The 27,198-nt window shown below is 43.8% G+C and overlaps 2 protein-coding genes across 2 annotated transcripts in view; both read right to left on the bottom strand.

The window, feature by feature from the left end:
* Slo2 (slowpoke 2) overlaps positions 1-27,198 on the bottom strand; it is a 236,665-nt gene that overhangs the window by 107,122 nt on the left and 102,345 nt on the right. The window lies entirely within an intron of this gene.
* On the bottom strand, positions 9,175-11,127 carry LOC143152788 (uncharacterized). The gene has a single exon (XM_076323281.1). It carries the CDS (start codon positions 10,932-10,934, stop codon positions 9,327-9,329), a length of 1,608 nt encoding a protein of 535 aa, XP_076179396.1. The 5' UTR covers positions 10,935-11,127; the 3' UTR covers positions 9,175-9,326.

The raw sequence follows: 27,198 nt of genomic DNA on the forward strand, positions 1-27,198 counted from the left end.
CCACTGCAGTTTACAAAGACCATTCTTACTACAAATAGTAAGAATGAATCATAGACAGACACGATAACTAGCTCAATCGGAGTCTAAATCGATTTTCTCGAAAATTTTATTCAATTTACTTTTCCATAAAAAATGGAAGTTCATTGGTTAGTTCAACAGTGGGCGATTCTTCGCACGAAGTGTAAAATCTAAATTTTCCTTTACAATTTGTTTCTATTGTCGATAATAAAAAAGACACGATTAAATTATTACACATTGTGGACTAACTCTGTACGTTAACTGAAATACAGGAATTTAAAGTAATTGAAACGAAAACGAACGAAGAAATGAATAAAAAATACCGTTTCATTAGAAACACCTCCGAGCTCGTTAAAGAGGAAATTGTTACACGCCTTATAAAAACAGAGTAGAGAGCTCTTTTCAGTTCGTATGAAAATTCATTCCACTGACGGTATTATAAATGAGTGAATTCTCACGAACTTTTTTCCACGCAAGATCGCGAGGGTATAAGAAGCTCATAAAAGAACGTTGAGACGAGTACACTTATACGATGGTCTATTACCGCCTTAAATATTTCGAAGATTGTATATTATTTGTAACGGATTATTTGCTCCGCAGAAAGTATAGAATACAGAGGAAATTACAGTACGATTATAATGATACGTTTGCGTGTAGTGGGTTTCCGTTGAACGGATTAACTTTCTCGACACGAAGTTCGTTCCCTTCAGTGGTTAATATCGTTTTATTTACAAGATTTCTTCCGTTTGAACTGTAGGTCGGGGAATTGCGAGATTCAAGATCGGAAGGGCTTGCCAGTGTTTGGAAAATCCTTCGAAATTGTTGCATTCGAGGAGAAGTAAGTGATACAATAAATCGAAGCTATCTGTAGAATGCAGAGTCGGATGTTGACGGATGGTACGACCAGGAATACGGTGGTTCCACGTGCAAAAATAAATGGAGAATAAAACGATCAAAATTTTTGATGGGTTTCGTTTTTTGAGAAAATCGATTTTGAGACTCATCGGACACGTCAGTGATTGACTACTCGATCGACGTGTCCGATCACCATTTATCATTTCTACTTAAATATTAGTGTTTGTAAAAATTGATCGTGGTGTAACATTACCTGTTTTCCAATGATTTTATTGTTTTATAACCGGTTAGAAGCAATTGAAGCACACAATACCGTACCATGGTCGATGTTTACAAACACCAAACGCAAGTAGAAATAACGAGCAATGGTCAGACGTGTTTGCCAAGTTGGACTCAATTTCACGCGTACCCGATGAATTTTTCAATATAGATTTTCTCGAAAACGATGCCTCGTACGAACAAATTTTATTTTACATTTTTTATTTATCTTTGCACGACAAATCACCCGATAACCGATTGCACCACGTGTTGTCTCTCACCTTGTAGAGCACGATTACTGTGAAAAAAAATAAGTCCTGCGGGCACAATTTCCACTTTATTTGTCTTACGTCTTTCGCTTTAGGATTTTCTTTACACGTTTCACAGCAAAGAAGAAAATAAAGTGACTCCTTCTTGATGGACGACACGGTACAAAGTGTCACGGTTTAGGTAAAACTCGGCTGACTCTAAAACAACCTATTAAATATCATATGTAATTGATTTATTCAAACGCGAAAGCATTTCGGACATTTGTAGGTCGTTGTTGCATTTTATTAGAAATCGTGTGCATCCTTGACGCGCAGCTTTAAAATAGACGATCGGTCAATGTCGTACGAGGCCGTTCCATCAATTCGTGTGATGCACAATATGCCACCGTATAACTACACGAGTCAGTTGCTAATTCTTGGCTGTGATTCTAAAGAACACTCGCTCAAATTTATCGCATCAAGTGACGAAATAATCATGCGTGAGCTCGACTATTGCGGGTCATTGCCTTTAAATTCATCGAAGCTACGCGTTGGGACTTTGCGGGTTCCTTTGTACGACCGAGGGCAGCGGACGTTGCAGCCATCAGACCACGGGCGGCCAGCTTTTTGGAAGCTAGCGCTGCGAGGAACGTCCAGTTTCAAGAGGATCGGCATGGTTTATGACACAGAAAGAAAGTTTGTTGGGACTTTGCGGCTCCCTTTACACGAACAAGGACAGCGAACCATCGGCAGGCATCAAACCACCGCGGGACGTATCGAGGAGTACGCATCGGGCGACCAGGCTATCGGGAGATAGCGCCGCGAGGAGCGGCTAGCTACGAGACGATCGGCAGACGTCAAACCACCGCGGAACACATCAAGGAGTACGCATCGGGCGATCAGGCTATCGGGAGGTAGCACCGCGAAGATCGGCATGCGTTACAAGCAGAAACGATTCCCAGAATGTTCTCTATAGGACACCGCTGCCTAAACAACACGGCGCGGCGGTCAAGAGCTAAGGAGATGGCCTTCCCCGAATTCGAGTGGACAACGGCTGACGCAACGTAGGTGCAATCCACGTGGACTAGCCGTTGGATTTTGCACGCGACACCAACAAGCACGCATGGAGGGGGAAGGACGACTTTACCTCCAGGATGCGTACACAAGATTTCGACAGTCCTTTACAACCGACCTGGAGGAACAGGTCAACTAATCGTAACGCGAGTGAACTCCCTACGCAACGGTCACGATCACATCAAATATTCCATCGTCGCTTTCTTATACTTGTATCTACTGTATTAATTATAAATATTATATTATTTTAAACTACAATTTGTAACTTCAACACAGTATCTCTACCGACCATTACAAAAGTCGGTGCGAGGCACAAACACTTCGATACATCGAAATAAATGGCAATCTTCGAATATTTGAGACATTCCTGTCCGTTCATAAATCATGTTCATTGTGTAACACCCCTTCCACGTTCGCAGCCTTTGCGACAATTTCGTATTGTTACCGACTTTGACCAGATTCAAGCGGATCAATTTACAAGGGGACATTCCGAGCAGTCTAGCAACAAAACGATACCAGCAGTCTTCAAATATTTGAAACATTCTTATCCGTGAAAATACCATATTCGGTGTGTAGCACCCCTTCCAAGTTCGTAGCCTTCGTGATAATCTCGCATCGTTATCGATTTCCAGATTCACGCGGATTAATTTGCAAGTAAATATTCCAAGCAGTCCAGTGACAAAATTATAACGATAATCTTCGAATATCCGAGACGTTCTTATCCAAAAGAAAATCACATTCGTTGTGTACCACTCGTTCCACGTTCGCAGTGTTCGCAACAATTTTGTATCGGTACCGATTTGGATTGTATTTTCGCGGATCAATTTACAAGGGGGTATTCTAAGCAGTTCGGTGACAAAACGATCGCCTCTCTGGGTCAAACGAATCATTCATCCAACGTCGTTGGCCGTGGTCCTTCCTACTTTATCGAGGTCATCGCTTAACTGCTCCCAACAGTCGACCAATTCGAGGCCCCATTTGCAGCACTTCCCTTAATCACGATTTCTGGCCCCTTCGCTATGAAGGGGTAGGCCTCGACAATTAACTTGATCGATAGTCCTCGGGATGCAGGTGAGAAATGAAAGACTTTCGCCACGCTCGCGCGTTTCTTGTCCACGAGCGGAAAATTTTCCCGGAACTGGGTCTTTTTGTAGCTGGGAGCCAGGTGCCCGATTAACGCGATTGCCATCGGGACACCTATAATTTCCAATATTCGTTATCGATGATGAACGATAACGAGACGATAAATCGCTTCGACTATAAATAACGGAACCGATGAGATTTAAGAAACGCCGACAGACGAAACGATAAGTACAGAAGAGAAGTGTCCCGGACCGTGCATTCGAATGCATTCACACTGCACCGGGAATCGCGTTCGTTGTTTCGAGACGAGCGTATTTTTCCCGTTACCTCTGGACCAGTCGATGCTTCTGGAATAATGTTTTCGAAGGAAACGGTACGTATTATTTACCGTATCCTTGATCGAAGTTTCGATGAACGTTTTTCGATCGTGATCACGTCCGATCTTGCTTTCTTTTTCACATTTGAACAGGTTGTACACTTTGCGAACACTTGAGTCAGCATTCCTCTTGTTTCGTTTTATCCACTACAGTTTCTCTCAACGTTGCTCTTTTATCTCTATATATCGTAGTTGGTAAAATATTGCCTCTTCCATTATAATTTAATATCGTCGAAGAAATTTTGCTTAAATACAGTCCTTCCCTAGCACAAAGGAAATATTTAATTCTTTCAAAAACAAGCGTACAATCCGTCGTATAGCTGCGGCATTTTCAACATTATTGCACGTACGACTCATTATTATTCTATCTTAACCGATTTGCATAATTTTCTTTCTCCGGTACCTACAATGTTATTCATTTTAAATGTTAACTACATATTTTTAACCGCCTATTTAATTCATGCGAGGCTAAGGGACATAGAAATAACGAAATGTAAAATACTTATTCCGTGTTAAAATTTGATTTTAATTAGTGTAGTATCGGATTTTCGGCGTCCGCTTAGGCCTGCTTCGAGCGTAGGCCTAAACAAGATAACGCGCGCGGTTGGACTCGAGTTGAAGTAAACATTTAGCGCCGATCGGCCCGCTAGTTTTCCTGGAAGGCACGAGTATCCTTTACAAAGGGTCTTGTGCGACGACCGAGCGTGAGAATGCATGGGGATGAAAGGAAATACATGTGGTTCGGAGAAAGTGAAGTGTTTAGAAAAGACGGGTGATTGGGATGGCCGAGCGTGGCCGAATGTCTGAAGTGAGAGAGACTGAGGATTGGAATGAAAGAGAATGAATGGGAATGACTATAGAGCGCGAGAAGAACGTAGGAACACAGTATGATACAGTATGATATAGTATGACAAAGCATGACGACGAGAGTATGTCCGAAGAGTGTGTCGCGGACGGTTTGACTAAAAAGACGATAAGACGAGACAACTAAAAGACGTATCCAGCGAAACTAACCACTGACACTACATCTAACACTATCATCATTGTAATATATAATATTATTAAATATACTTTAACCCTTTGCACTCGAGGGCTCCGGAGCGGAGCCATTTAAAATTTGTCTTCAAACTCGAGGGCTCCGCTACGGAGACAATGGAAATAATTTTCAGTTTTTAACATGAGAACAAAAACAAATCGTAAAAATTAGTTATAGGATATTTCGCTGTTGGTGACAAATGACGGTCGCGGCTCGCAGATTGTTATGCTCTCGATAACAGCACACAATCGCGGTTTGAGCAACATTCCGCATTCCGCACTTGGATGCAAGTGAGTTAAGTCGTGTTATTCAGCAGTAGAGTGTATATCAGATTCTAGTTTATCTGTTGTTTTTATATTTTGAATTCATATTTATATCCCCGATATGGCAAATAAAAGAAAAATTTGTGAAAATTATAGTGATATTGAAAGTAGTAGCGACGAATTAGAATTTGAAGTTCATGGTGAACATTACAGAAATAACATAGACGCTCTTGGCCGTGATGAAGCAGACAATATTGAACTAAGCCATGAATCCGATTCTAATGATAGTGATATATTTCCTGCAGTACGACGACACATACCGAGAATTGAAAGTGATATTGAGGGATTTGAAAGTGATACAGAAGGAAATGTAGAAGACACAACAGATTCAACTGGAAATGACGAATGGATGGATGTTTCGGAAGTGGATAATATTCCATCTCCTATGGATTTCGATATTTCACCTCGAATTGCCGGACCACAAATTTCCAACGATATAAAAGAACCGTTAGATTTTTTTCAATTATATTTTACGGATACATTGATTGATTCCATAATAAAAGAGACAAATGATTACGCAAATTCAAGACTGCGTGGAAGGCAATTGTCAAGGAGATCAATATGGAATACATGGAGTGATGTTAATCGGAAAGAATTTCTGGCCTTCATCGGAGTGATCTTGAATATGGGAACCATGCCGGTTGCAAATCTCCAGGAATATTGGTGTACCAAGTTCACCAGTAAAATTCCATTCTTTTCAGACGTATTTACCCGAGATAGATTCCAGCAAATATTTTGGATGCTTCATTTACACAAAAATGCACCAGTAGGCAGAAATACGTGCTTAAGGACTCGCATTCAAAAAGCTAATAACTTTTTACAATACATCAACTCAAAATTTTCCGAACATTTTATACCGTATCAGTCGATTTGCGTTGATGAATCCGTTATAAAATTTAAGGGGAAAATATGTTTTATGACATATAATCCAGCTAAACCCACTAAATGGGGAATTAGAATTTACGTTCTGGCCGACTCAACTACCGGTTATGTTTATTCGGTTTTGCCTTATTACGGCAGTATTACTTCTGAAAATCTCATAAGACCTGATCTGCCTGTCAGTTCCAGAATTCCTTTAGACCTGTACAGAAAACTATTGGACAATGTTCCTAATGCTAAAGGTTATCGTATGTATACCGACAGGTATTATACAAGCATACCCCTTGCTGAAGAACTGCTAAAAATGAATTGTTTCCTCACCGGCACAATCAAAACAAATAGGAAATATTTACCAACGACAATAAAAAAACCGCAATTTGTAAGAGACAGGAAAACAGTGGCTTACAGAAAAGGCAAAACCCTAGTTCTCGCATGGAAGGACAAAAGGATTGTCACTTTGTTAAGTACTCGTAATGAAGCGGGTTTGACATCGGTTGATAGAAGAGTACGTGGTGGTGAATTGGTCAGAATACAAAAACCTAAAATTGTTATCGATTACACAAAAAATATGCGTGGAGTAGATCGGGCCGACCAATATGCTGCAACATATTGTTTTCTGAGAAAATCCCTGAAATGGTGGAGAAAACTATTTTTTTGGGGGATGGAAATGTGTACAGTAAATGCATATATATTGTACACTTCTGTTAAAAAAATAAATAATGAAAAACCAATGACACACTTGAAGTTTGTAAAATTGTTGGTGGACCAATTGATTGGGAATTTCCGACAAAACAGCACATCTCGAGAATACAGTTACACACCAAATACGGAGGCCAGACTCAACAACCACCTACATATTATACGTTCTGGAACCAAGAAAGATTGTGTAGTGTGTTCGAATAGAAAAATTCCAGGCGAAAGACGGCAGACCCATTATTTTTGTGATACCTGTCTAGAGAAGCCAAGATTACATATTGGCAATTGCTTCGAGAGGTATCACACTTTGGAAGATTACAAAATGTAATAATTTTATAATTTTTTTTATATATCCTAACATTTGTATCCATAAACAATTAAAAAAATAATAACATACAACGATGACTTTTCTTTCAATGCGTATATCATGAACTTACATGTGAATATGATCTTTTCACTCAAATGGCTTCGAGTTGCTGGTAATATGACTCAAAAAAAACTTCGAGTGCAAAGGGTTAATATACCACATCAGAGCAATAGTTATTTGGGGGCTCGTACGGGGATAAATCATTCAAAAGGATCTCTCCTCCAGAGATCCAAGTGATAGGAGGAGAGAACGAAACAACAATTTTGGGGGCTCGTCCGGGATGAATCAGACAGGTGCCGTTATGCAGGATAGTTTAGACGTAGTTCAGTGTGAAGGTGAAACGACGAGAGTTACAAGGATGAGCGGCAAGACACGGCGAAAAAGTGCCAGTGGTGAAAATATGTGTGACAATTCTGAAGTTGCTAAAATGAAGTTGGTAGAACTTCGAGCAGAATTGAAAAGACGAAAATTAAGAATCACTGGAAATAAAGACGAATTACGACGACGCTTGCAAGCTGCCTTGACGCTAGAAGAAGAAAGTGAAGACGAAGATACGAGTGATTGTGACGAAGACGACGTCGAAGAAGATGATGTGGTCAGAGTTGAAGAAGACGTTGACGACGGTGATAATGGAAGATCAGGACGTAATACACGCGGAAGGAGGAGACAGGTAAAATATGTACCTAGTTTTAAAGATGTTGAAGAGTCGCTGACAACGTTCAGCGGGGACGACAAGCGAAGCATTAAACTTTGGATCAGCGATTTTGAGGAAACTGCCGATATGTGCGAATGGACTGACATTCAAATGATAATATACGCCAAAAGACTTTTACGAGGTCCGGCAAAGCTGTTTGTTAATTACGAGAAATGTGGCCGAAGCTGGAAATGTTTGAAGACTGCTTTGAAATTGGAATTTGGTTATAAAGGCAGTAGCTACCAAATACAACAAGAGCTGACGCAAAGAAGGAAGCGTAATGACGAATCGTATCAAGAATACATCTATCAGATGCTTGACATAGCCTCTCAAGCAGACATGGAGACTGATGCTGTGATACGATACATAATCGACGGAATTCAAGACGAAGAGTATAACAAAGTCGTGTTGTACGGAGCCAGGAGCATTGGAGAGCTGAAGAAGAAATTCATAATCTACGAGGAAATGAAGAACAGCATTAGGACGAAGACGAAGCGCGTGGAAGATAAAGTGCAGAAACCAGTGCGTGCTGTAAATGCGAAGACGAAGCGATGTTTTAGTTGTGGATTGCCAAATCATGTGAGTGCGAATTGTCCAATGAAGGACAAAGGGGTAAAATGTTTCAAGTGCAACGAACACGGGCACGTTGCATCGAAGTGCCCGCAAAAGTTGAATGTGGAAAAGGAAGTTTGTAGTGTCGCACAGCTTCCTCGAGGAGAACTACACGAAAAGGTAAAGACAACGAAGCATGACTTACAAGGGAACACCGCGAACCGTCACTCCCGGATTTGAATGAAACTTTGTAGGTTTATAGAGTGATCCAAGACAAGAATAACGGTATGCTTCATTCGTGCCCAATCGCCCTTTAAGGGTGTGAAAACAACCCTCGAAGTCAAATCGGCGTTTCCACTTTTTCGCGTATATCTTTTAAAATACATGAAATACAAAAAAATGTTTTAGGTAAAAGTTTAATGGTACAATGAGCGCTATAAATTTACATTAAGAAAATTTTAAAACAAGTTTTTTTTCTTAAAAAGAAAATTTTTTTTTACGTTATTTTAAAGAATTTCTACATTTTGATAATAACTAAAAATATTACTTGTTTTATTCTGAATTCAACCATGTATACTAATTTTACTATACACCATCGACTTATGCAGATACACGACGAAACGTACACCGTGCGCGCGATTCCGCGCTAAAAACACACAGTAAATTACATATTCAGATTTCTTGTTTTCGTCGCACTTCCTAGTACATGACGATATTGAGTATGATAACATAATAATAGCATAATATAAGATATTACATCAAGATTGATGACATGTTACATACTATATCACATATATCCATACATAAACATTTGTTTCATACTAATTTAATATTTTATCCTATTTTGAATAGGTTTATACATGTATCTCATTCAACATAGTTTTCACATAGGTGATGTGCATCAAAGAAATGTTCTATACATAGATAATACTTTTTGCAACAAGCACATCTTATAATAGCAGGCTTATCACACATATTACAACGAGGCAGGTTATATACTTCAGGAAATTTGAAACAGAAATCTACTGGATTTTCAAATTGCTGGTCTGGCCTTTGTTCAAGGTATCCACTTTTATACCAAGAGTATTTAAATAATTCCCGGAATCTCGGAGAAGACAACTGGTTGTGTGTGAGAGATTGCAGTTTGATAATATTATTTCGCAGATGTAAATTTATATCAAGATCATATAGTAACACCCGATCTGAAAAAGTTCTCACAAAATTTTTCCATACCCGAAAACCGTAAACATCCAGCGGTTGTATCAAACCTGTTGTTCCTTTCGGTATGGTTAACGTAATAAGTTCTTTGTCAGCCGGAATACTTTGCTGAAAAGTCGAAGGACAATGGCCGCTCCACGAATCAAGTAACAGAACACTTTGAAGTCCAGTCTTTGGTAAAAAGACTTCTTTAAGCCAAATGTTGAAATGGTGCGATGTCAACTTCCCAGATTTTGAAGCAGTAACATACACATTAGCCGGTCTAAATAAGCTTTCTTCTACCCTGGGTCCAAATTCCCCACTAGTTTCTTTTAACACCATAAATAGGGGTGACAGTAAATGACCGCTCGCGGAAATGGTAGGGAGAATCGTATAACTATGTGTAGTTGAGGATACTGACCGCACGGATGCTTCTATGGTCTTTCTACCACGGTACGATAACGTACGACCAGAATGAATTTCCAAATTAAATCCACTCTCATCAGCGTTGTAAACGTTATTTGGATTGTACATAGCAATGTATGGTTTTACCCGGTTTACGAAGTCGGTGGATGTCAATTGTAATTGTTGCTTGTCCCGTTGTGTGGAACGACTGATGAATTTTGTAACCTTTCTTGAAACGATGTTGTGCGCTTTTTTGAAATTCATGATCCAGGTATGGCCAGCTTTAAATGTAGGAAGGTCGACGTCCTCCTTTGCTTCTAGCGCCCATTGCTTTATATCCATGTCATGCACAAAGGAGCCCTGATTCATAGCAGCCTGAAATTTGTCCAGTACATACTTCACTATTGATAATATCTTCTCTCTGCGTGTACCACCTCTCGCCAATGTTTCTTCCCATTGATACAGTTGTTTAACTGATTTAACTTTTCTAAATTTATGTTGTACACTGTCGAGAGTCCTGCGCGTTTTTTCACCGCTTCTCCAAAATTCAACAGCTCGAGATTTATAATTGAGGTCTACGTTACCACTTTCACCCGAGACACACCTCTCATCAAATTCATTGCTACTAACGTTTTCCTCGATATTACCCTCTTCAACAAACTCACATTCTTGAGGCCGCGCTAGATCTTCGTATTCCAGGGTCGTAACATAGTCGGTTGTAAATGAAACTTCGTTCATACTATCAAGTATCATAGTATGTATAATTTCTGATAGTTCGATTTCCCTATGATTAACAGGAGACGGTGGTTTACTGGATATATGTAGAGCCGTTACCAGTAAATTAATTACGTTTGCCGGATTTATGTACACCATTTTATCGATAACTAATGCTACATGCAGTTGAAAGAGTACCAGTGATACTGACAATGAATTCCAGTGACGAAGACTAGGTATTTATAAGGAAACAGGAAGATAAGAAAAAGAATATCTTAACAATTAATACAAAGAACTGTCGGATGACATGCGTTTTCCGTGAATCACACTATCTCGTATTTACAGAGCATAAGATATGAGATTAATAACATCACAAACTGCCATGCAAAATTACCAATAATTGATTACACGGTTGAAAACGCAGGACCATCGGGGGAACGCGATAGCATTCTTGAAACTCAATTTTTTTTTTTATATCTCATTAATATAAAATATATAGATTAAATATATCTCATACAAAACAAGTACAGTTATGAAATTTAATACATTTTAATATCTTTGAATATGTTATTGTATTTGTTATCGTCATATATTAGGAAATGCAACGAAAACAAGATATCTGAATATGTAATTTACTGTGTGTTTTTAGCGCGGAATCGCGCGCACGGTGTACGTTTCGTCGTGTATCTGCATAAGTCGATGGTGTATAGTAAAATTAGTATACATGGTTGAATTCAGAATAAAACAAGTAATATTTTTAGTTATTATCAAAATGTAGAAATTCTTTAAAATAACGTAAAAAAAAATTTTCTTTTTAAGAAAAAAAACTTGTTTTAAAATTTTCTTAATGTAAATTTATAGCGCTCATTGTACCATTAAACTTTTACCTAAAACATTTTTTTGTATTTCATGTATTTTAAAAGATATACGCGAAAAAGTGGAAACGCCGATTTGACTTCGAGGGTTGTTTTCACACCCTTAAAGGGCGATTGGGCACGAATGAAGCATACCGTTATTCTTGTCTTGGATCACTCTATAAACCTACAAAGTTTCATTCAAATCCGGGAGTGACGGTTCGCGGTGTTCCCTTGTTAGTAACATTGATCGATACAAATAGCGATTTGTCTTTGATGCGGACGAATGAATGTGTGAAAATAGGCGCGGTTCGCGAAGTTTACAAAATAGATGTGCCGTATACCAAAGATTTTTCGAGTAGAAGTACTGTAGAAAATCCTAAGAGCGTATTGAATGCCGCGAGTAAGTTTGAGTTGTCCATTGACTGGGACAAAGGTCAGTTTGTGCAATCAAAGATCGAGTACGTAGGGCGCATGGTTAAGAATGATAGTGTGCGTCCGTCGGAACAGAAAACTGATGCCGTTGTGAGATTCTCGAAATCAGAGAGTGTTGAAGCCGTTAAAAATATTCTGGGTTCGATTAGTTGTTTTAGAATGTTTGTAAACCAGTACGCGATTATTCCAAGACCGTTAAAGAATTTATTACAGACGAACGTTAAATTAGAATTTGGTTTTAAAGGGGAACAAGCGCCGGTGCATTTGAGAATGGTATCGTCAAATGGGCCTGTGCCGGAGATTTGTAATGTATACGCCGATACGAAATCGAATAGAGATGCGTGCATGTGTGTGAACAAGGGTGAGCGGAGTATGACCACACGACTGCGCGCAGTGCAGCAAAAAGACGTTGGACTAAAGAACATTGCCGAATTGGTGTGCCAAGGCAAAACGAATGATTGTTATGTGAAGGATGATTTATTGTTTGAAGTGACCAGTGAGCATAGGTTGATGAAACAGGACGCCTTCGTGAAGTGCACGTGGCCTTATGCCACGAAGACGACGAACGCCGCCGAAATTCTCAGTAGGCTGAGAAAAAGATCGATTGCATTGGGAAAGCCGAGGAGGATCATTACGGATCATGGTATTGTAAAAGCTGAAGGGCAGGTATCGCGGATTAACTTTATACCTCGGTTGACGAATTTGTTTGCGCCGAAACCGCGCGAATGGTGCAGGTACCTGGAGTGGGCCCAGCGATGTTTTAACGCTACGCCGTGTAAGGAACTCAGGTAGGCTGCCGATTCAATTGCTGCTCGGAACGCACGTGAAGTTCAAAAGCGACCCGACGACCAGGGAAACAATTAAGAACGAATGGATAGCCGTAGTTAAAAAAGATCGAGACAAATTCAGACGACGAACAAAAGAAAACATGCAGAAGGTGCAGCAGACGTCCAGACGGAATTACGACGCAAAGACGAAGAGGGCGAAACGTTACGAGGAAGACGATCTCGTAGCTATCCGCAGGACACAGTTCGAACCAGGGATCAATGACCTCAGTAATAGTGACTCAAGTGTGAGTGACTGCGAAAGCGTAAGACATCTGAGGGCAGATGTCAAAGCAGGATGGCCGAGTGTAGTATCGGATTTTCGGCGTCCGCTTAGGCTTGCTTCGAGCGTAGGCCTAAACAAGATAACGTGCGCGGTTGGACTCGAGTTGAAGTAAACATTTAGCGCCGATCGGTCCGCTAACTTTCCTGGAAGGCACGAGTATCCTTTACAGGGGGTTTTGCTCTTACGCGACGACCGAGCGTGAGAATGCGCGGGGATGAAAGGAAATACACGTGGTTCGGAGAAAGTGAAGAGTGTTTGGAAAAGACGAACGATTAGGATGGCCGAACGTGACCGAATGTCTCAAGTGAGAGAGACTGAGGATTGGAATGAAAGAGAATTAATGGGAATGACTATATAGCGCGCGAGAAGAAGAGTATGACACAGTATGACACAATATGCCCTCAGGGGCTGTAGCTTGTTGCTACAGTACGGGACTGGCAAACCCGAGGTGCCCGATGCCAAACCACACCGTAAGACTCCTGTTGGTCGTCGCAACGACCCACTCCCAATTCCTCTTTAGGCTTTGACAGTGGTACGTGACGGCAGGAGGGACGGGGGCCTTGGCTTTACCGCCCGGGCCGCGAGGATGGTAACTCTATAAATTGCCCTCCAATCCTAAGCTACGGTGCGCGGTGATGGGATGCGTGGTTGGGGGGGAGGCCCCAATCCCAAGCGGCCAACTCCGGGGTACCTGCCGACCCCCCGGAGTATTTAGGCCTGCCCGGGTATGGCGGCTCTGCCCGGGTCGACTTACTTTCCGACCTATGCGTGGGAACAGAATGAGTAATATTCCAAAAAAGAAAAAAGGGGGAGGGGGGTCGGAGCGTGTGGCGCGAAGTGTGGCGACGGAGGGGGCACTCGTGCCCCACCCGGCGCCGTTCGAGGAGGGGGACGAGACGGCGTCGGTCTCGTCCCTGGCGTCCGCGACCAGCGCCGCAGGCGTAAAGAGGCGCAGGACGGAGGAAGCTCCGTCCACGTCCGCTGCTCCACCGTTGCTCACGGTGAGCGACGGGGAGGACCTCAGGGACGAGGATACGGCCCATGTATCGGCCCGTATTGCCTCGTCCCTGAGGTCTATTGAGAAGGTGGCCACCACCTCGCGAGGGCTGACTACAGCCTCCGTGAGGTCGGTTGGCCAGGCCGCGACGGAGGCGCGGAGGGCTCTCCAGGAGCTGGGACGCCGTGTCCCAGCTGCCTTGGAGTACACGAACGCCCAATTGAGGCAGCGTGTGTGTGGAAGCGTTGCAAGACGAGCTTGCGTGCTCGCGGAGGGAGACGGACGCCCTTAAGAGGCGCCCTCATCCGGGGCCGACGGGCGAGTGCACGTGTGGGAGAGGGAAAGCGGGAGCTCCCCCCACACCGGCGGCCATGATGGCCGTCATCCGCGGGGAAATCCGGGCGGCGCTTCGCCCCAAGGGCGAAGTGGTCGGGCGAAATCGGGGAATTGCGGACAGCATGCGTCCGGGCCCGGCGCCAGTACACCCGCGCGCGTCGTCGGGCCGGACGGAACGGCGACGACGGCGCGCGGGCGGGGGCGGCGGAACTGTACGAGTCCTATCGCGCGGAAAAGAGGGCTCTGCAGGTCGCCATCAAACGGGCCAAGGCCCAGAGCTGGAAGGAGCTCCTCGAGACCCTCGAGCGGGATCCATGGGGGCGCCCATACCGGATAGTTCTGAATAAACTCCGGCCATGGGCGCCCCCGATCACCGAGGGTCTCGACTCCCAGCTCTTGAGGGACGTGGTCGACACGCTCTTCCCGATCGTGGGGGAGAGCGGGCCACGTCCCTCTGCGGACCCGACCACCTGGTCCGCCGAGCTGGGGGTCTCGGCTGGGGAGCTAGCCGCGGCCATCCGAAGACTCGGGGCGAAGGATACTGCCCCGGGTCCTTCGGGAGTGCCCGGCCGAGTCTTGGTCTTGGCCGCGGACGTCCTGGGTGACGGCCTCCGGGAGCTATTCGACCGCTGCCTGGAGGCCGGGCGATTCCCCTCCGCATGGAAGGTGGCCCGAATGGTCCTCCTCCGGAAAGAGGGTAGGCCCGCGGACTCTCCGTCCGCGTACCGGCCGATTTGCCTGCTCGACGATGTGGGCAAGCTCCTAGAAAGAGTCGTGGCGGCCCGCATCGTCGGGCACCTGTCGCGGGATGGGCCCGGGCTGGCGGAGTGCCAGTTCGGGTTCCGGGAGGGCCGGTCGACGATCGAGGCGATTCGACGCGTCCGGTCCCTCTCGGCCTCGGCGGTCTCCCGGGGTGGGGTGGCATTGGCGGTGTCCTTGGACATCGCCAATGCGTTTAACACCCTACCCTGGGAGGCGATTAGGCGGGGGCTTGAGGAACATCGAGTCCCCGCCTACCTTAGGGCAGTCGTCGAGGACTACCTCCGCGACAGGTGGATCGAGTATCCGGGCCGGTGCGGGACGGAGAGGAGAGCGGTGTACTCCGGGGTTCCGCAGGGGTCGGTGTTAGGACCCCTGCTGTGGAACCTCGGGTACGACACCGTCCTGCGGGCCGAAGACCTCCCCGACGGCGTCAGTCTGACGTGTTACGCGGACGACACCTTGTTGTTGGCCGTCGGGGGGGACTGGAGGGGGGCTGTTCGGGCCGCCGAGGACGGTGCCCGGCGCGTCGTCTCCCGGATCAGGGGGATCGGTTTGGAGGTGGCTCTCCACAAAACCGAGGTACTCGGGATGTATAGACCCCGGGGAGAGCCGCCTCCCCCCCCTGATCCGGGTGGGTGAGACAGACGTCGAGGTGAGGTCTCAGATGAAGTATCTGGGACTTCGCCTCGACAGCCACTGGCGCTTCGAGGGCCATTTCCGGGCCCTGGCCCCGCGGTTGGAGAGGATAGCTGGCGCTTTGGGCCGTATCCTCCCCAACCTGCGGGGCCCGAGTGACCGGGTTCGCCGCCTCTACGCGGGAATGGTCCACTCGGTGGCCCTATACGGGGCCCCCGTTTGGGCGGGCGACCTGGCCGCCTCCCGGCGCAGCAAGGTATTGCTGCGCCGGGTTCAAAGGCGGCTTGCACTGCGGATCGCCCGGGGGTACCGGACCGTTTCGTATGAGGCGGCGAGCGTCCTGTCAGGGCTACCCCCGGCGGACTTGATCGCGGGCGCGCATGCGGCTTTCTACGAGGGCCGCGTGCGCGCCCGCGAGGATGGGGTGGTCCTGGCGGGATGCGAGGTGGAGGCCCTCAGGCGCCAGGCCCGGGAGTCCATGCTGCAGCTTTGGCAGCAGCGGCTGGCCGAGCCGTTGTTCGGCCAGAGGACTGTCCGGGCTATCCGGCCGGTCCTGTTTGAGTGGCTGGGTAGGCGCTTCGGCTCACTCACCTACCGGTTGGTGCAGGTGCTGTCCGGGCACGGATGCTTCGGACGGTACCTGTGCCGGATCGGTGGGGAAGAGGCGGCGCGCTGCTGGCACTGTCCAGCGGACGAGGACACGGCGCAACACACCCTCGAGGTGTGTCCGGCCTGGGGGGTGGAGCGCCGTGTCCTCACGGCCGTGATTGGGGCGGATCTATCGCTGCCGGGCGTGGTACGGGCCATGCTCGGCAGCGAGACGAAGTGGCGGGCCGTGGCCTCCTTCTGCGAGGAGGTAATCTCGCAGAAGGAGGCCGCGAGCCGCATTCGCGAGAGGGGGAGACCGCGAGCGAGGCCTCGTCCGAGGCCGGGGGCGGGTGGGCCTCCGGAAGGGCCGGGGAGGCCACCCTGAGAGCGGCGGGCGGGGGTGCGTAGCCCTTGAGGCTCGTGCCACCGCCCGTCGCCTGAGGGGGGGGAAGAATAAGGGACGGCGACGCTCTCGAGGGCGGAGAGGCCAGAGCCGCCCTCGGGAGCGTACGAGCCGGGGTGCGGCTGCGCCGACGGCACGGTCCCAGAGCCGTGCCTCCGGCGCGGCTATGGGGGCCGTGGGCGGTCGCGAGTGTGGGACTCGCGGCCGCCCTCGGGCGGCCCCCGGGAGTGGGACGTCGGAGCAGTGTGGCCCTGCTCCGACGTCGGGCGCCAGAGCGCCGAGGAGAAAACAGGGAAGGGAGGGTGAAGTACCCCCTCCCTTCCCTGGAACGGGAGGACACGGGCGCGAGAGCCCTGCACGGGGGAGCACCTGATGTTATTGATGTCTTCGGTCCCAGGTGCTCCCCCTGCATAGTGCGAGGATGGCCACCGTGGTGGGTTTTAGTGGGCAGGTCCCGCACCCGTTGGGTTTCCTTCCGGGCGCGGGGAATCCCACACTCCCCCGCCCCTCCCCAGGCGGCGGGGGGGTCTTTCGAAGATTTCCCCCACGTATAAAAAAAAAAAAAAAAAAAAAAAAAGTATGACACAGTATGACACAGTATTACAAAGTATGACGACGAGAGTATGCCCGAAAAGACGATAAGACGAGACAATTGAAAGACGTACTAAGACTTAAGCAACAAAGACGATCAAGACGCGTGCCGAAGGTACAAAGACGGTTAGCTTAGTTTAACACTTGTATCATTGTAATGTATAATATCATTAAATATACTTTAATATACCGAACGAGGACAACAGTTATTTGGGGTCTCGTACGGGGATCAATCGCTCAAAGATCTCTTCTCAAGTGATTCGAAGAGAGAAAGAACAACATTAGTTAAATTTACAAGTGAGCAACGAATAACGAACGATTAGGAAAGGAATAACAAAAATCGTTATGTAGTAGAAAATTAAACATTAGTTAAAAAAAAAAAGTAATAAATAATTAGTTATTTCATAGATGGCGCCTGTTCCAATGGAACCATTCCATTCGGTAACACTATGGTAGTTATTGCGTTATACTTCCATAGTAAGTCGTAGAATTTTCCGATTAGTACGAAACATTAAAACACTTTTGCCTTTATCTACAATTCATATCGAGTAACCTAATTTTTGTTCTATTAAGATATCTTTCAAAATACACACTTGGTGAATTTTTTAACGAAAGCCAACATTAACTTCGTAAAGAGCAGGAACAATTTTGACAATACTGCCTAAAATAATTTGACGATAAGGAGATTAAATATACGACAATATTGAAATGAGAAATAAATGAAACGAGACGAGACGATAGCTCCTTTTTAAAAGGGAAATAAGTGCTGTTTCGTCGCTAAGTAACTTTCGTTGTTAAGTAATTTGTTTACGTATTTGTAATTTAAATAGGTATTTTAATTTAATGAAAATTTTTACAAAAAGTAATTTACAATTTGCGAGATTAAGTGATAAATTTTTCATTTTCCTGGTTTATTTTACGCGCGACGTGTAACGTGTAATATACAAATTTTATTTTACACGTCGACCAATTTTGAGTTTACGAGGAATAATTTACAGAATAATCCGATTTTCCTGTTTCACGCGTGCGCATCGAAATTTATCAAAAATATTTTAACGCACCCACCACCCGACGTTGCTAACATTTACCGTACAAGCGAGTATCTTGTACGAATGGTTTTCTATTACAAGCCCACGTTATATTTCGCGTTAAATAATCGTGAAATAACGAGGCAACAAAAAATGCATAAGCGTATCACTGTGTCCGGAAACTGATATTGCCTCGAAGAATGATGATTGAACGAAAATTGTGCGAACAATTGTACCTTTGTTTTCCTGCCAACTACCCGTTTTCATTCAGATATAATAAATTAGTCCATCTAATACGTTCAAAATCAATTTTCATTTAAAATACTATTAACCGTGTTAATACCGAGTGCATGAATACCAACTATAATTGTGGAATAAATAGCACTATTTTCCATCGGATAATTACCTACAAATTCGAAATATCGTAAATGTGAAATATTTACAAAAGCGCGTAATAATTCTTCGTAGCCTCGTGCGTATTATAATAATCTTAAAATAAAAAACAACGGGGCAACGGTTCAGTGTACTACCGAATAATTTTTCAAAAGCAAGGCATATTCCTTTACTGCTAAAATCCTCCGACATTTGAACCCTGTCCTTTACAACTACTAAACCTCTAAAATGTCACCATTGAACTCATGAACCGATGTCAACGAAAAGTCACCTAGAGTCCGTACTTCGCTAAAATCAACAAACTAATTTCTTTAAAAAATTTCACACGTCTCGTTATAAATTATACCCTCGTTCGTGCTGACCTTGTTAAAAAAATGTTTCGTATTTTTCGTATTTACCATCTCTCGGTCCACTTGTAATTACCAGCTCATCGATACGCGAATGTTTCTCGTTTTCAAATCTCCTCTTATATCCAAGTATCGAATCCCCGAGAAAGATTCTCCCTTATATAACACCCTGTACGTACTATATAAACTCGGTGGAGATCGTAACAATTTTCTTTCGTTCGTCCTACGCGCGACCTTTGATCACTTTCGAAGAATCCCATACGGGGGCGGGGACCTAGTGGGAAATGCCAAAAGTTCAGCTACCCCGTTATCGTGACAAAAGACCAGGGGAAAAGGTCAGGCGAGAGAAAGGAGCGGCAATTAGGATGCGCTCCAGGGCCACCGATATCGGAACGCATCGAGCGAGTGCCGTTGAATTAAGCAAATCGTGGGGTTACGATAAGACTTTCCAGGAGGGGGGAGTTGTGCAGGAGTGTCTCGCTTCGCTGCAACATGCACTGGCAATTAAACGCAAGCTCCGCACGGGTTAGTAGTCGGTTGATCGCTGTCGCTTTTACGATCAATTTACTATTCCGTTCGACGAGTCGATGGTCGCTGGTCGACTTGACATTCGACCATGTTTCATTAGGGGCGCGAGAACCGTAGCGGCCCCGGTGCATCTACTTCCGTCGAAATACTACCCGGTTACAGGTATTCCCGGGAACAAGGCATTTCGATCAGTGCCAGTCCTTCAACGTTGCTACAAGTGGCTCCCCCTCCCGTCGTAAGCAGAATCGGAGTCAAATTCGAGGATTTCCTGGGGTTGTATCAACCCGAATACTTGCGATTCGTACGATCGCGCTGATGCTTGCAAACTGGTTCGATCTGACCGTACGAGGACGAGAATGATGGAGGCTTACGAGAAAAGGACCCGAAAGTGGAAACATCTTCCGTACTTGGCACCGAAGGACTCCTCTCGAATCGTTCGATGAGAATTTTATTCGACATAGGTCTACGGATATTTGTGACTCGTGACACAGTAGCAACGTTGTACATTGGATCCGAGACGAAAACGAATTCGATCTTCTTTCTCCAGAGGAGTACAGTGGGCTTTATTTCCGAGGAACCGCGAGCAGCTAAAATTTTAGATCGTCGACTAACGGTAAGTTCTCTGGATCGTTCGTAAATGGTGCTATAACGAGCATTCAGCTCTTTGTGGAGTTTTCTTTTGTTCCTCGAAGATTGGCCATTTTGTCGCAACCAAACGTATCGTTGAGTTAACTAATGGGAGAAAATTATAGACATCGGAAAATTGTAAATTGTCAATTGTATCAACCGAGCAGAACAATTTCTAAATAAACCGTTGTCTGTTGATTATTCCGATATTGGTAAATCGATAACTAATTCTTCTCGTTGCAAATGTGTTGAATCGTACCTGGTGATGTTTAAACAGTGAAAGAAATGTTTCTAAAGGATACGAAAGAAAAGTATCTATACGAATCAAGGTGCATCGTAGCAAATGTAGACTCGAAGTAATCGGTGGAACGCGAACGGTGGAACTACGGTAATCCGTAGCAACGTGCAAATTGACCGTTGGGTTAAAACGAATGCAGTGGCATTTACATTTCACGGACCATGAGCTGCCAAAATATTTGGCGTTCACTTCGGTATTAACCCTTTCGTTACGACGGGTGGCTATAGTCATTCTCCACGGTCCTCTGTATATATACTCCGAACGTGCAGTTTTTCAAAGTTTATTCAAAGTAAGTTTCCCGAGAAGTTATAAATATCTTTTCTCGAAGAAAAGTTCTCTTTTTCGAGAATTCATTGGGAAATTAACCTTTTCGGACGCAAAATATAAACTCGAATTCTACAATGCTCAAGTGTAAGAAAAATTGTTGCACTCTTCGTGTTGCGACGCCTCGTTCATCGAGGCGTTCTAGAGAAAAGTAGCTCCGAAAGGGTTGAGTTGTACATTGCAACTCTTCCACGATAAACGAAGCGTTTCGAAAGTATACGGATGGAAAGTTCTCGTAGCACGAGTCAAGGTGCTAGGTAAAAAAAGGAAAATTTAAAATAATCCGTGCAGAGGTAAGTAAAAATCGCTGGAAAAGCCATAGTGCGCGACAATAAAAGGCTGATCGGGCAATGGACGATCTCGAATGCGTGAAATGAAGCGATCTCGGCGAACGAGGGCGCATCGCGTCGCTCGCGAAAGAGAAAATTATTATAAAATTTCTTTTCGTCGGTTCGTTAAACCAAGGACAGATGCCAATACCGAGCAACTTTTTTTTCTTTATAATTAAGTTCCTTCGGCCCTTGCCGTTCTCCAGGACGAGTGTGATAATTAAAATCTCCACGGTATCGGCACGGATAAATCCCGCGACACTCGCTCGACCAGGTCATCCGTGCTTCAAAAGTTTTTCAAAAGGTCAGACCAGGTGGGAATATTTTCGCAGAACGAGAAAGTAAATCCCGGTTGGCAGTCAACTTTTTCATACGGTGCTCGCGAAAATCGACCACTTGTTTCGACCACCCGGACGCGTTTTCATTACGAAAGGAACAAAAACGTTCGTGGTTCCACTATTCGGCCATAGAAACAATTAAAGTCTGGCCAGGTTTTAATTAATTAAGACTCTTCGGACGCAACCGGGCCACGGTTGTTGATTTTCCATTTCCATTCGGAATGAAAATACTGGTTTATCCACTAATTGAATCGTTTTTCTTTTTTTTTTTTTCGTTTCTTTTTATTTCTGAAAATGATGCAAGTTTAAATTTTCACGTTTCGAGACCTTCAATGTTTACGTTTTGATCGATTCGAAAAATTTAGTAAACTCAGGTACACCGGTTGTACGTTTCCGTGATCTTGGGTGTATCTACAATAAATTCAATGTGTGATTATTTTTATACGCATTTTATATAAATAAAGCTTTTATTTTCGTGACCACAGAGTGATCTATATTTGAATACTGTTTCGCGGTGAAAATTCTAACGAAAGGTCTTGATCGAAGATTGTGTCAATATATAAGTTAAATTAACTTTAATTATATTTTTTTCGCAAACTCGCTTACAAGAAAAACGATTCAATTGATCGGTAGCAGAGACATTACGGTCTAACATTTTGAACGATACTGTACTGTGAACGAAATTGAACGAGCTTCTATGGATAATCTTTCGTGTAAAATTCTTCGAAATATTTCAATGCATTGTTCGGATAATAATAATGCAACTAAAACGTTCTCTGTTACCCATTAAGGTGATCCATTGTTTCGTGTGGAAGTGCCCTCTATTTTATCGTTCCAAATTCCTCGTCAATGACCAAAATCGCAACTTTATAACCGCGTTATATTTCGCTCGAAGCCCGTAACTGTTCCTTCGAACATCGAGATGCACTCAATACAGTTCGGGCCCATCAAAATTTCATTACCGCGAAGACTCGCGTCTTGTCGTTCGTCAAAGAACTGCGCGTCGACCGCGTTCTTAAAACATGATTCGATCAGCACAAGGAGCTCCTAGCCATTTAATAATTCGTCGTTGGTCGTGAAACTGTCGCTTAATTATGACACGATCGAACTTTACTTTGATTATATCCCGCTGGTAGAAGGTTAATCGAATAATTGAGCGAGAAAAGGTTGTCCAAAGCTTTAGTAACTGACACGCTCGAGTAAATTTCTTACTTGTTACTGCTGTGCCACTTAATAATTAGAAAGTTATTAATCACTACCTTAGATGTAATTCGACACTGGTGGAGCACCGTAGTTTTTGCATACAGTTGCAACATACTTGAACGTTAATTGTACTTTTACCAACCGTAACAAATTTGTCGTTACAATCATCTCCATAATTTATAATTTATAATATATAATTTCACAAGCTGGTATCGATTGAAATTTTCTCTACGTATATTTTACATTAAGAAAGAGGAAAAATTAGATTCGCAATAGGAGATGTAAAGTATTTGCTGTTATTGTTTTGCGTTTCACGCAAGGTTGTACGAGACACGTGCAGGATTCAGGAATCCACTTGGAAAGAGCTTCGATGTTCTCACGTCTATCCACTACCGCCTACTATTCACGGTTCACGAATATCTTAAAAGGAGAAATCAGAACTTCGGTTAACCATTGGGTCCGTTAGAGAATCGCAACTATGTGAATCTTTGAACCGTGAACTATCTAAACTTCTGTTCAAAATTATATGCACCCGAAGCTTGCAAATTATTCAAGTTGTCGCATTAAATTTGCATTTTCGAATCATCCGAACTGTTCGGATTTTATTACCCTTTTTGAAATTTAAAACACAATCGATCGAGACGACTGATAACTTGAAAAGTAAAATTAATCGCGAGAAAAATATCAATCGTTTCTACCGAGCCGATTATTTTGCAAATTTGTAAAGTTTAATTATATTCATCAGGACCAAACATTTATAGAAAAATATGCCGTTTTATTTTTAGTTATCAATAGTTGCCGTGTTTATTTTTAAATACGTAATATTTGTCAGCATTATGCGACAGAGAAACGAATAAAATTGTTGTCAAGGTACAATGCGTCGGTAAATTTTCCAAAGTTCGCTATTGGTAATTACAGCGTTATTTCCAAACAATATTCTACCAAGACTGACGCGATTAAATGTTAATCGCGATACCTTTAGAAACCTACCGAACGTATAAGGATGAAGCTTAAACAATAAAAGTTTGGAAAGTATTATGGTGCCCGGACTTGCAACGCGCCATTTTTCACCAAAGTAAGTAAAGCACAATGCGTGTCTAATTACACCTGCCTCTCTTGTTACTGTTTCGAGCAACACTTCCATTGCTTTCTTCCATTTATCTTTATTTCGATGTTCTCAGCGTGTATTCACCGTGAACGAAGCTTGCTTATCACGACGCTTTAATCGGTATTTAATTACTTTGAAAAGCAGGCAAACAATAAACAGGTTCGAATTAATCGTTGCGCTATTGTATTGTTAAATCACGAAGAAACGATATAATGTAGAAATCGCTACGCACCTATAACGAAACGCGTGCTCGTTGAATAATTTATGAAACTCGAGTAATACGAATTTGACGAGTTACAGTATTCGGTACGAACCATTCTTCGCGAACGTTTATGGAATAGTAAAATGTCAATTGAACGAATAATTGAAAGAAACGTGTACGTTCTGTTTAATTTTTTCTTTCTTAAAGAAGACTTGAATTTCCAATAAAAATGATTGAAAACAATTTTAAACATTCATGCAAGTAACGAATACATCAAAAGAACCAAAAAGCTGCAAGTTTCTTTAATGAATGCAAAATATTTTAAACGAAAAGAATTTGTTACAAACGTAGCATTACTGATTCCAATTAGTACAATTCACAATAGCAATTGCACAATCCTAATTCTTACGATTCGTTATTTCAACTATACGATTCCAGTTAATAATAATTATTGTTACGTTTCGTAAGTGTATTACGTGTTCTTAATCGTCGTGAAAACAATTTCGTATTCGTTACGGGTCCTTTCTACGCAAACCGTATTCAAAAGCTCATTATTATAAATTGTATTCAATGTTGCTTACATATGAAATGTCCACGCGCGATGTCAATGACGAGTGGCGTATAGTGTGTACACGGAGTCCTTAGTCGGATCCGCAAATTTAGAATTAGGATTGCGCATCAAATATTTACCAACCACTTGTCCCCGAGTTGCCCGAGGAGCGTGAGAATCGCAGAATCAAGCTTTGTACTCAATCTTCGAGAAGCTTCCCCGGTAAATCTTAATTAATAAACTTACTGCATTAATACGCGCCATCGTTAACAAAAGAAGAGGAACAGAGAAGAAACATCGACTGTTCTATAAACATTGGATCCCGCAAAACAATGTTTCGCTCGGAATTGTTTTTGGAAGAAAGTTACGTCGTATTTTTCTGCTCAAAGCAGAGACGAATCGACAAAGACAAATGCTTTTTAGCGAATAAGAGGAATTGGTTTCCAATTCGTCGGAAACAATTACGCGATTCAACGAAATATCCGGATAGAAAATCCACCCGTTTGATCAAAATACCAACGAGATCGGAAATAAAGTTGAATAGAATTAAAAAAAAAATTTGTTGTTTAAATTTTATTCCCAAAGAGCACGCGATGATTTTCATTGGAAGCCGTAAAAAAAACCCAAGGTTCAAATTACACGATTGACGATCAATGGTTGAAAAATATTTATCGAATATTTCGGACCTAATACGTCGAAATAAAATATTTCCCAACCGAACCGCGTTAACGGACAAACCATGGAAACGTTCGTCAAAAAAGTTGTTTCGTATTTCCGCTGATTTTCGGGGCGGGGTGTTTTCCTCCGTCGAGCTCGAGTTGCCGCAGCTATCGAAAAGAAAATACGCGCCCTTTACTTTTGATTGTTTTACAAACCGAAAAAGTTTCATTGAAATCGACGCCGAACGCTTCGTGGATGTTTCTTGTTAGCGAGCGTACCAGCCACTCCAGAATTCTGAAACGCGCTGTACACCCCGGTGGCCCTCGGAGGATCCCGTGCTTTAGAAGTACAAGTATGTGTATTCGTTGAACTTTCCGATTCGGCTATTCTGCAGGGAAATTCTATCAAAGTTCCGTGCGCGGCTCAAGGAGTTCGGGAGCGCCGGAACGCCGACTGGAAATTGAACGCGAAAACGGTGCGACCGGGAATGAAACTGGGACTTGTCAATAAAAAGCGGATCATTGATAATTGAATTCGTCGTCGATCAAGCGATCGCATATTATATTGAAATCCTTAATGGAAACACGCGGATGCCTGCTCGGCCTGCGTGGACAAGTATCGCGTACATAAAACATGAATAGGCGGCCCTCTCGCAATTAAAACCGTGGAATCCTCGATATTGGCGGGGAATTGAAAAAGAAAAAAAAATAACCATACGATGTTATTACACCTGGTCTTCGACGTTGATTCGTACAACGTCGGGGCGGAAAAATATCTACCCCCCCCCCCCCCCCCCCCCGAGTAACCGGGGTGCAACGCAACGTTTCGTCCGGGGCACGGTGATTAATCGTTTCGCGGCGGAAAGGTTATTTTAAATTCAAATTGCATTAAATGCGATTGAATACGGCAAAGTAATCAACCGTTTCTGAGTGGTTGCAGTTTTCTTTGGACCGGTTTTTCCCCCCCCCCTTTTTTTCTTTCCTTCTCGGTCGCCTCCATTGTGCCAGTTCGTGAATTAAAAATGTTTAAAAACCCTTCAAAGTTCATTTCGCGTCGCAATTTCTCCGCAAAGGGAACGAGTCGGTGATTCCGAGGCCAATCCGTACGAATTTTTAACGCGCGTCGTGTCCCCGATCGGTCGTGTCGTTCTTTAACAATTTACGGCCGGCGAACTCAACGCCTCGAATCACGATCCGATGAAGAAAAAAATAACGGGTTCGTCAAAATGTAATTTTCCACGTGTCGCGTTGGTAAATGAACGCGGCGCAAAAACAGTCCCGTCCCTATCTCGCGACGAAAGAAATATGCGCGCGTGTTTCAGGTGGTTCTTTTATTGACTTCCTGCAGCGAGATAGATTGTCTTATAATTTGATTGTCAGTGCTGTCCTGCAAAAATGTAATTCTGCTTAAGCCGTTGCACCGGATACGCGAGTGTAACCGATAAAAACGGGACGACCGAGAAAATCTGCCGGGAACGTAACATTTTTTTTTTGTCCCTAAGGGACGAAAGAAATAGCGAGTCGAACGAGCCCTCGTAATAAGAGATTACGATGTGACTGGGTAAAAATGATGGGCTTTCTTATGGAAAGGTACTCTCTGGTGCGATAAGAACCCGAAAACTCTTCGATTCGAGCTATTTAAAAATACGATCGCCGATTCTCGTCTAGGAAATCCGTTACGATGTATCGTTAAACTTTCCTGCGTGTTCGCTCAATTGAACAAAAATACGACCGTGTCGCCATCTTCGAGAACTTTCTAACGACACGAAGACAGGAA

The sequence above is a fragment of the Ptiloglossa arizonensis genome, chromosome 11 (assembly GCF_051014685.1).
Source record: "Ptiloglossa arizonensis isolate GNS036 chromosome 11, iyPtiAriz1_principal, whole genome shotgun sequence".
NCBI lineage: Eukaryota > Metazoa > Arthropoda > Insecta > Hymenoptera > Colletidae > Ptiloglossa > Ptiloglossa arizonensis.

What these genes read in the sequence shown, in the direction of transcription:
- LOC143152788 (XM_076323281.1), bottom strand. Translation starts at nt 10,934, where the DNA reads ATGGTGTACATAAATCCGGCAAACGTAATTAATTTACTGGTAACGGCT.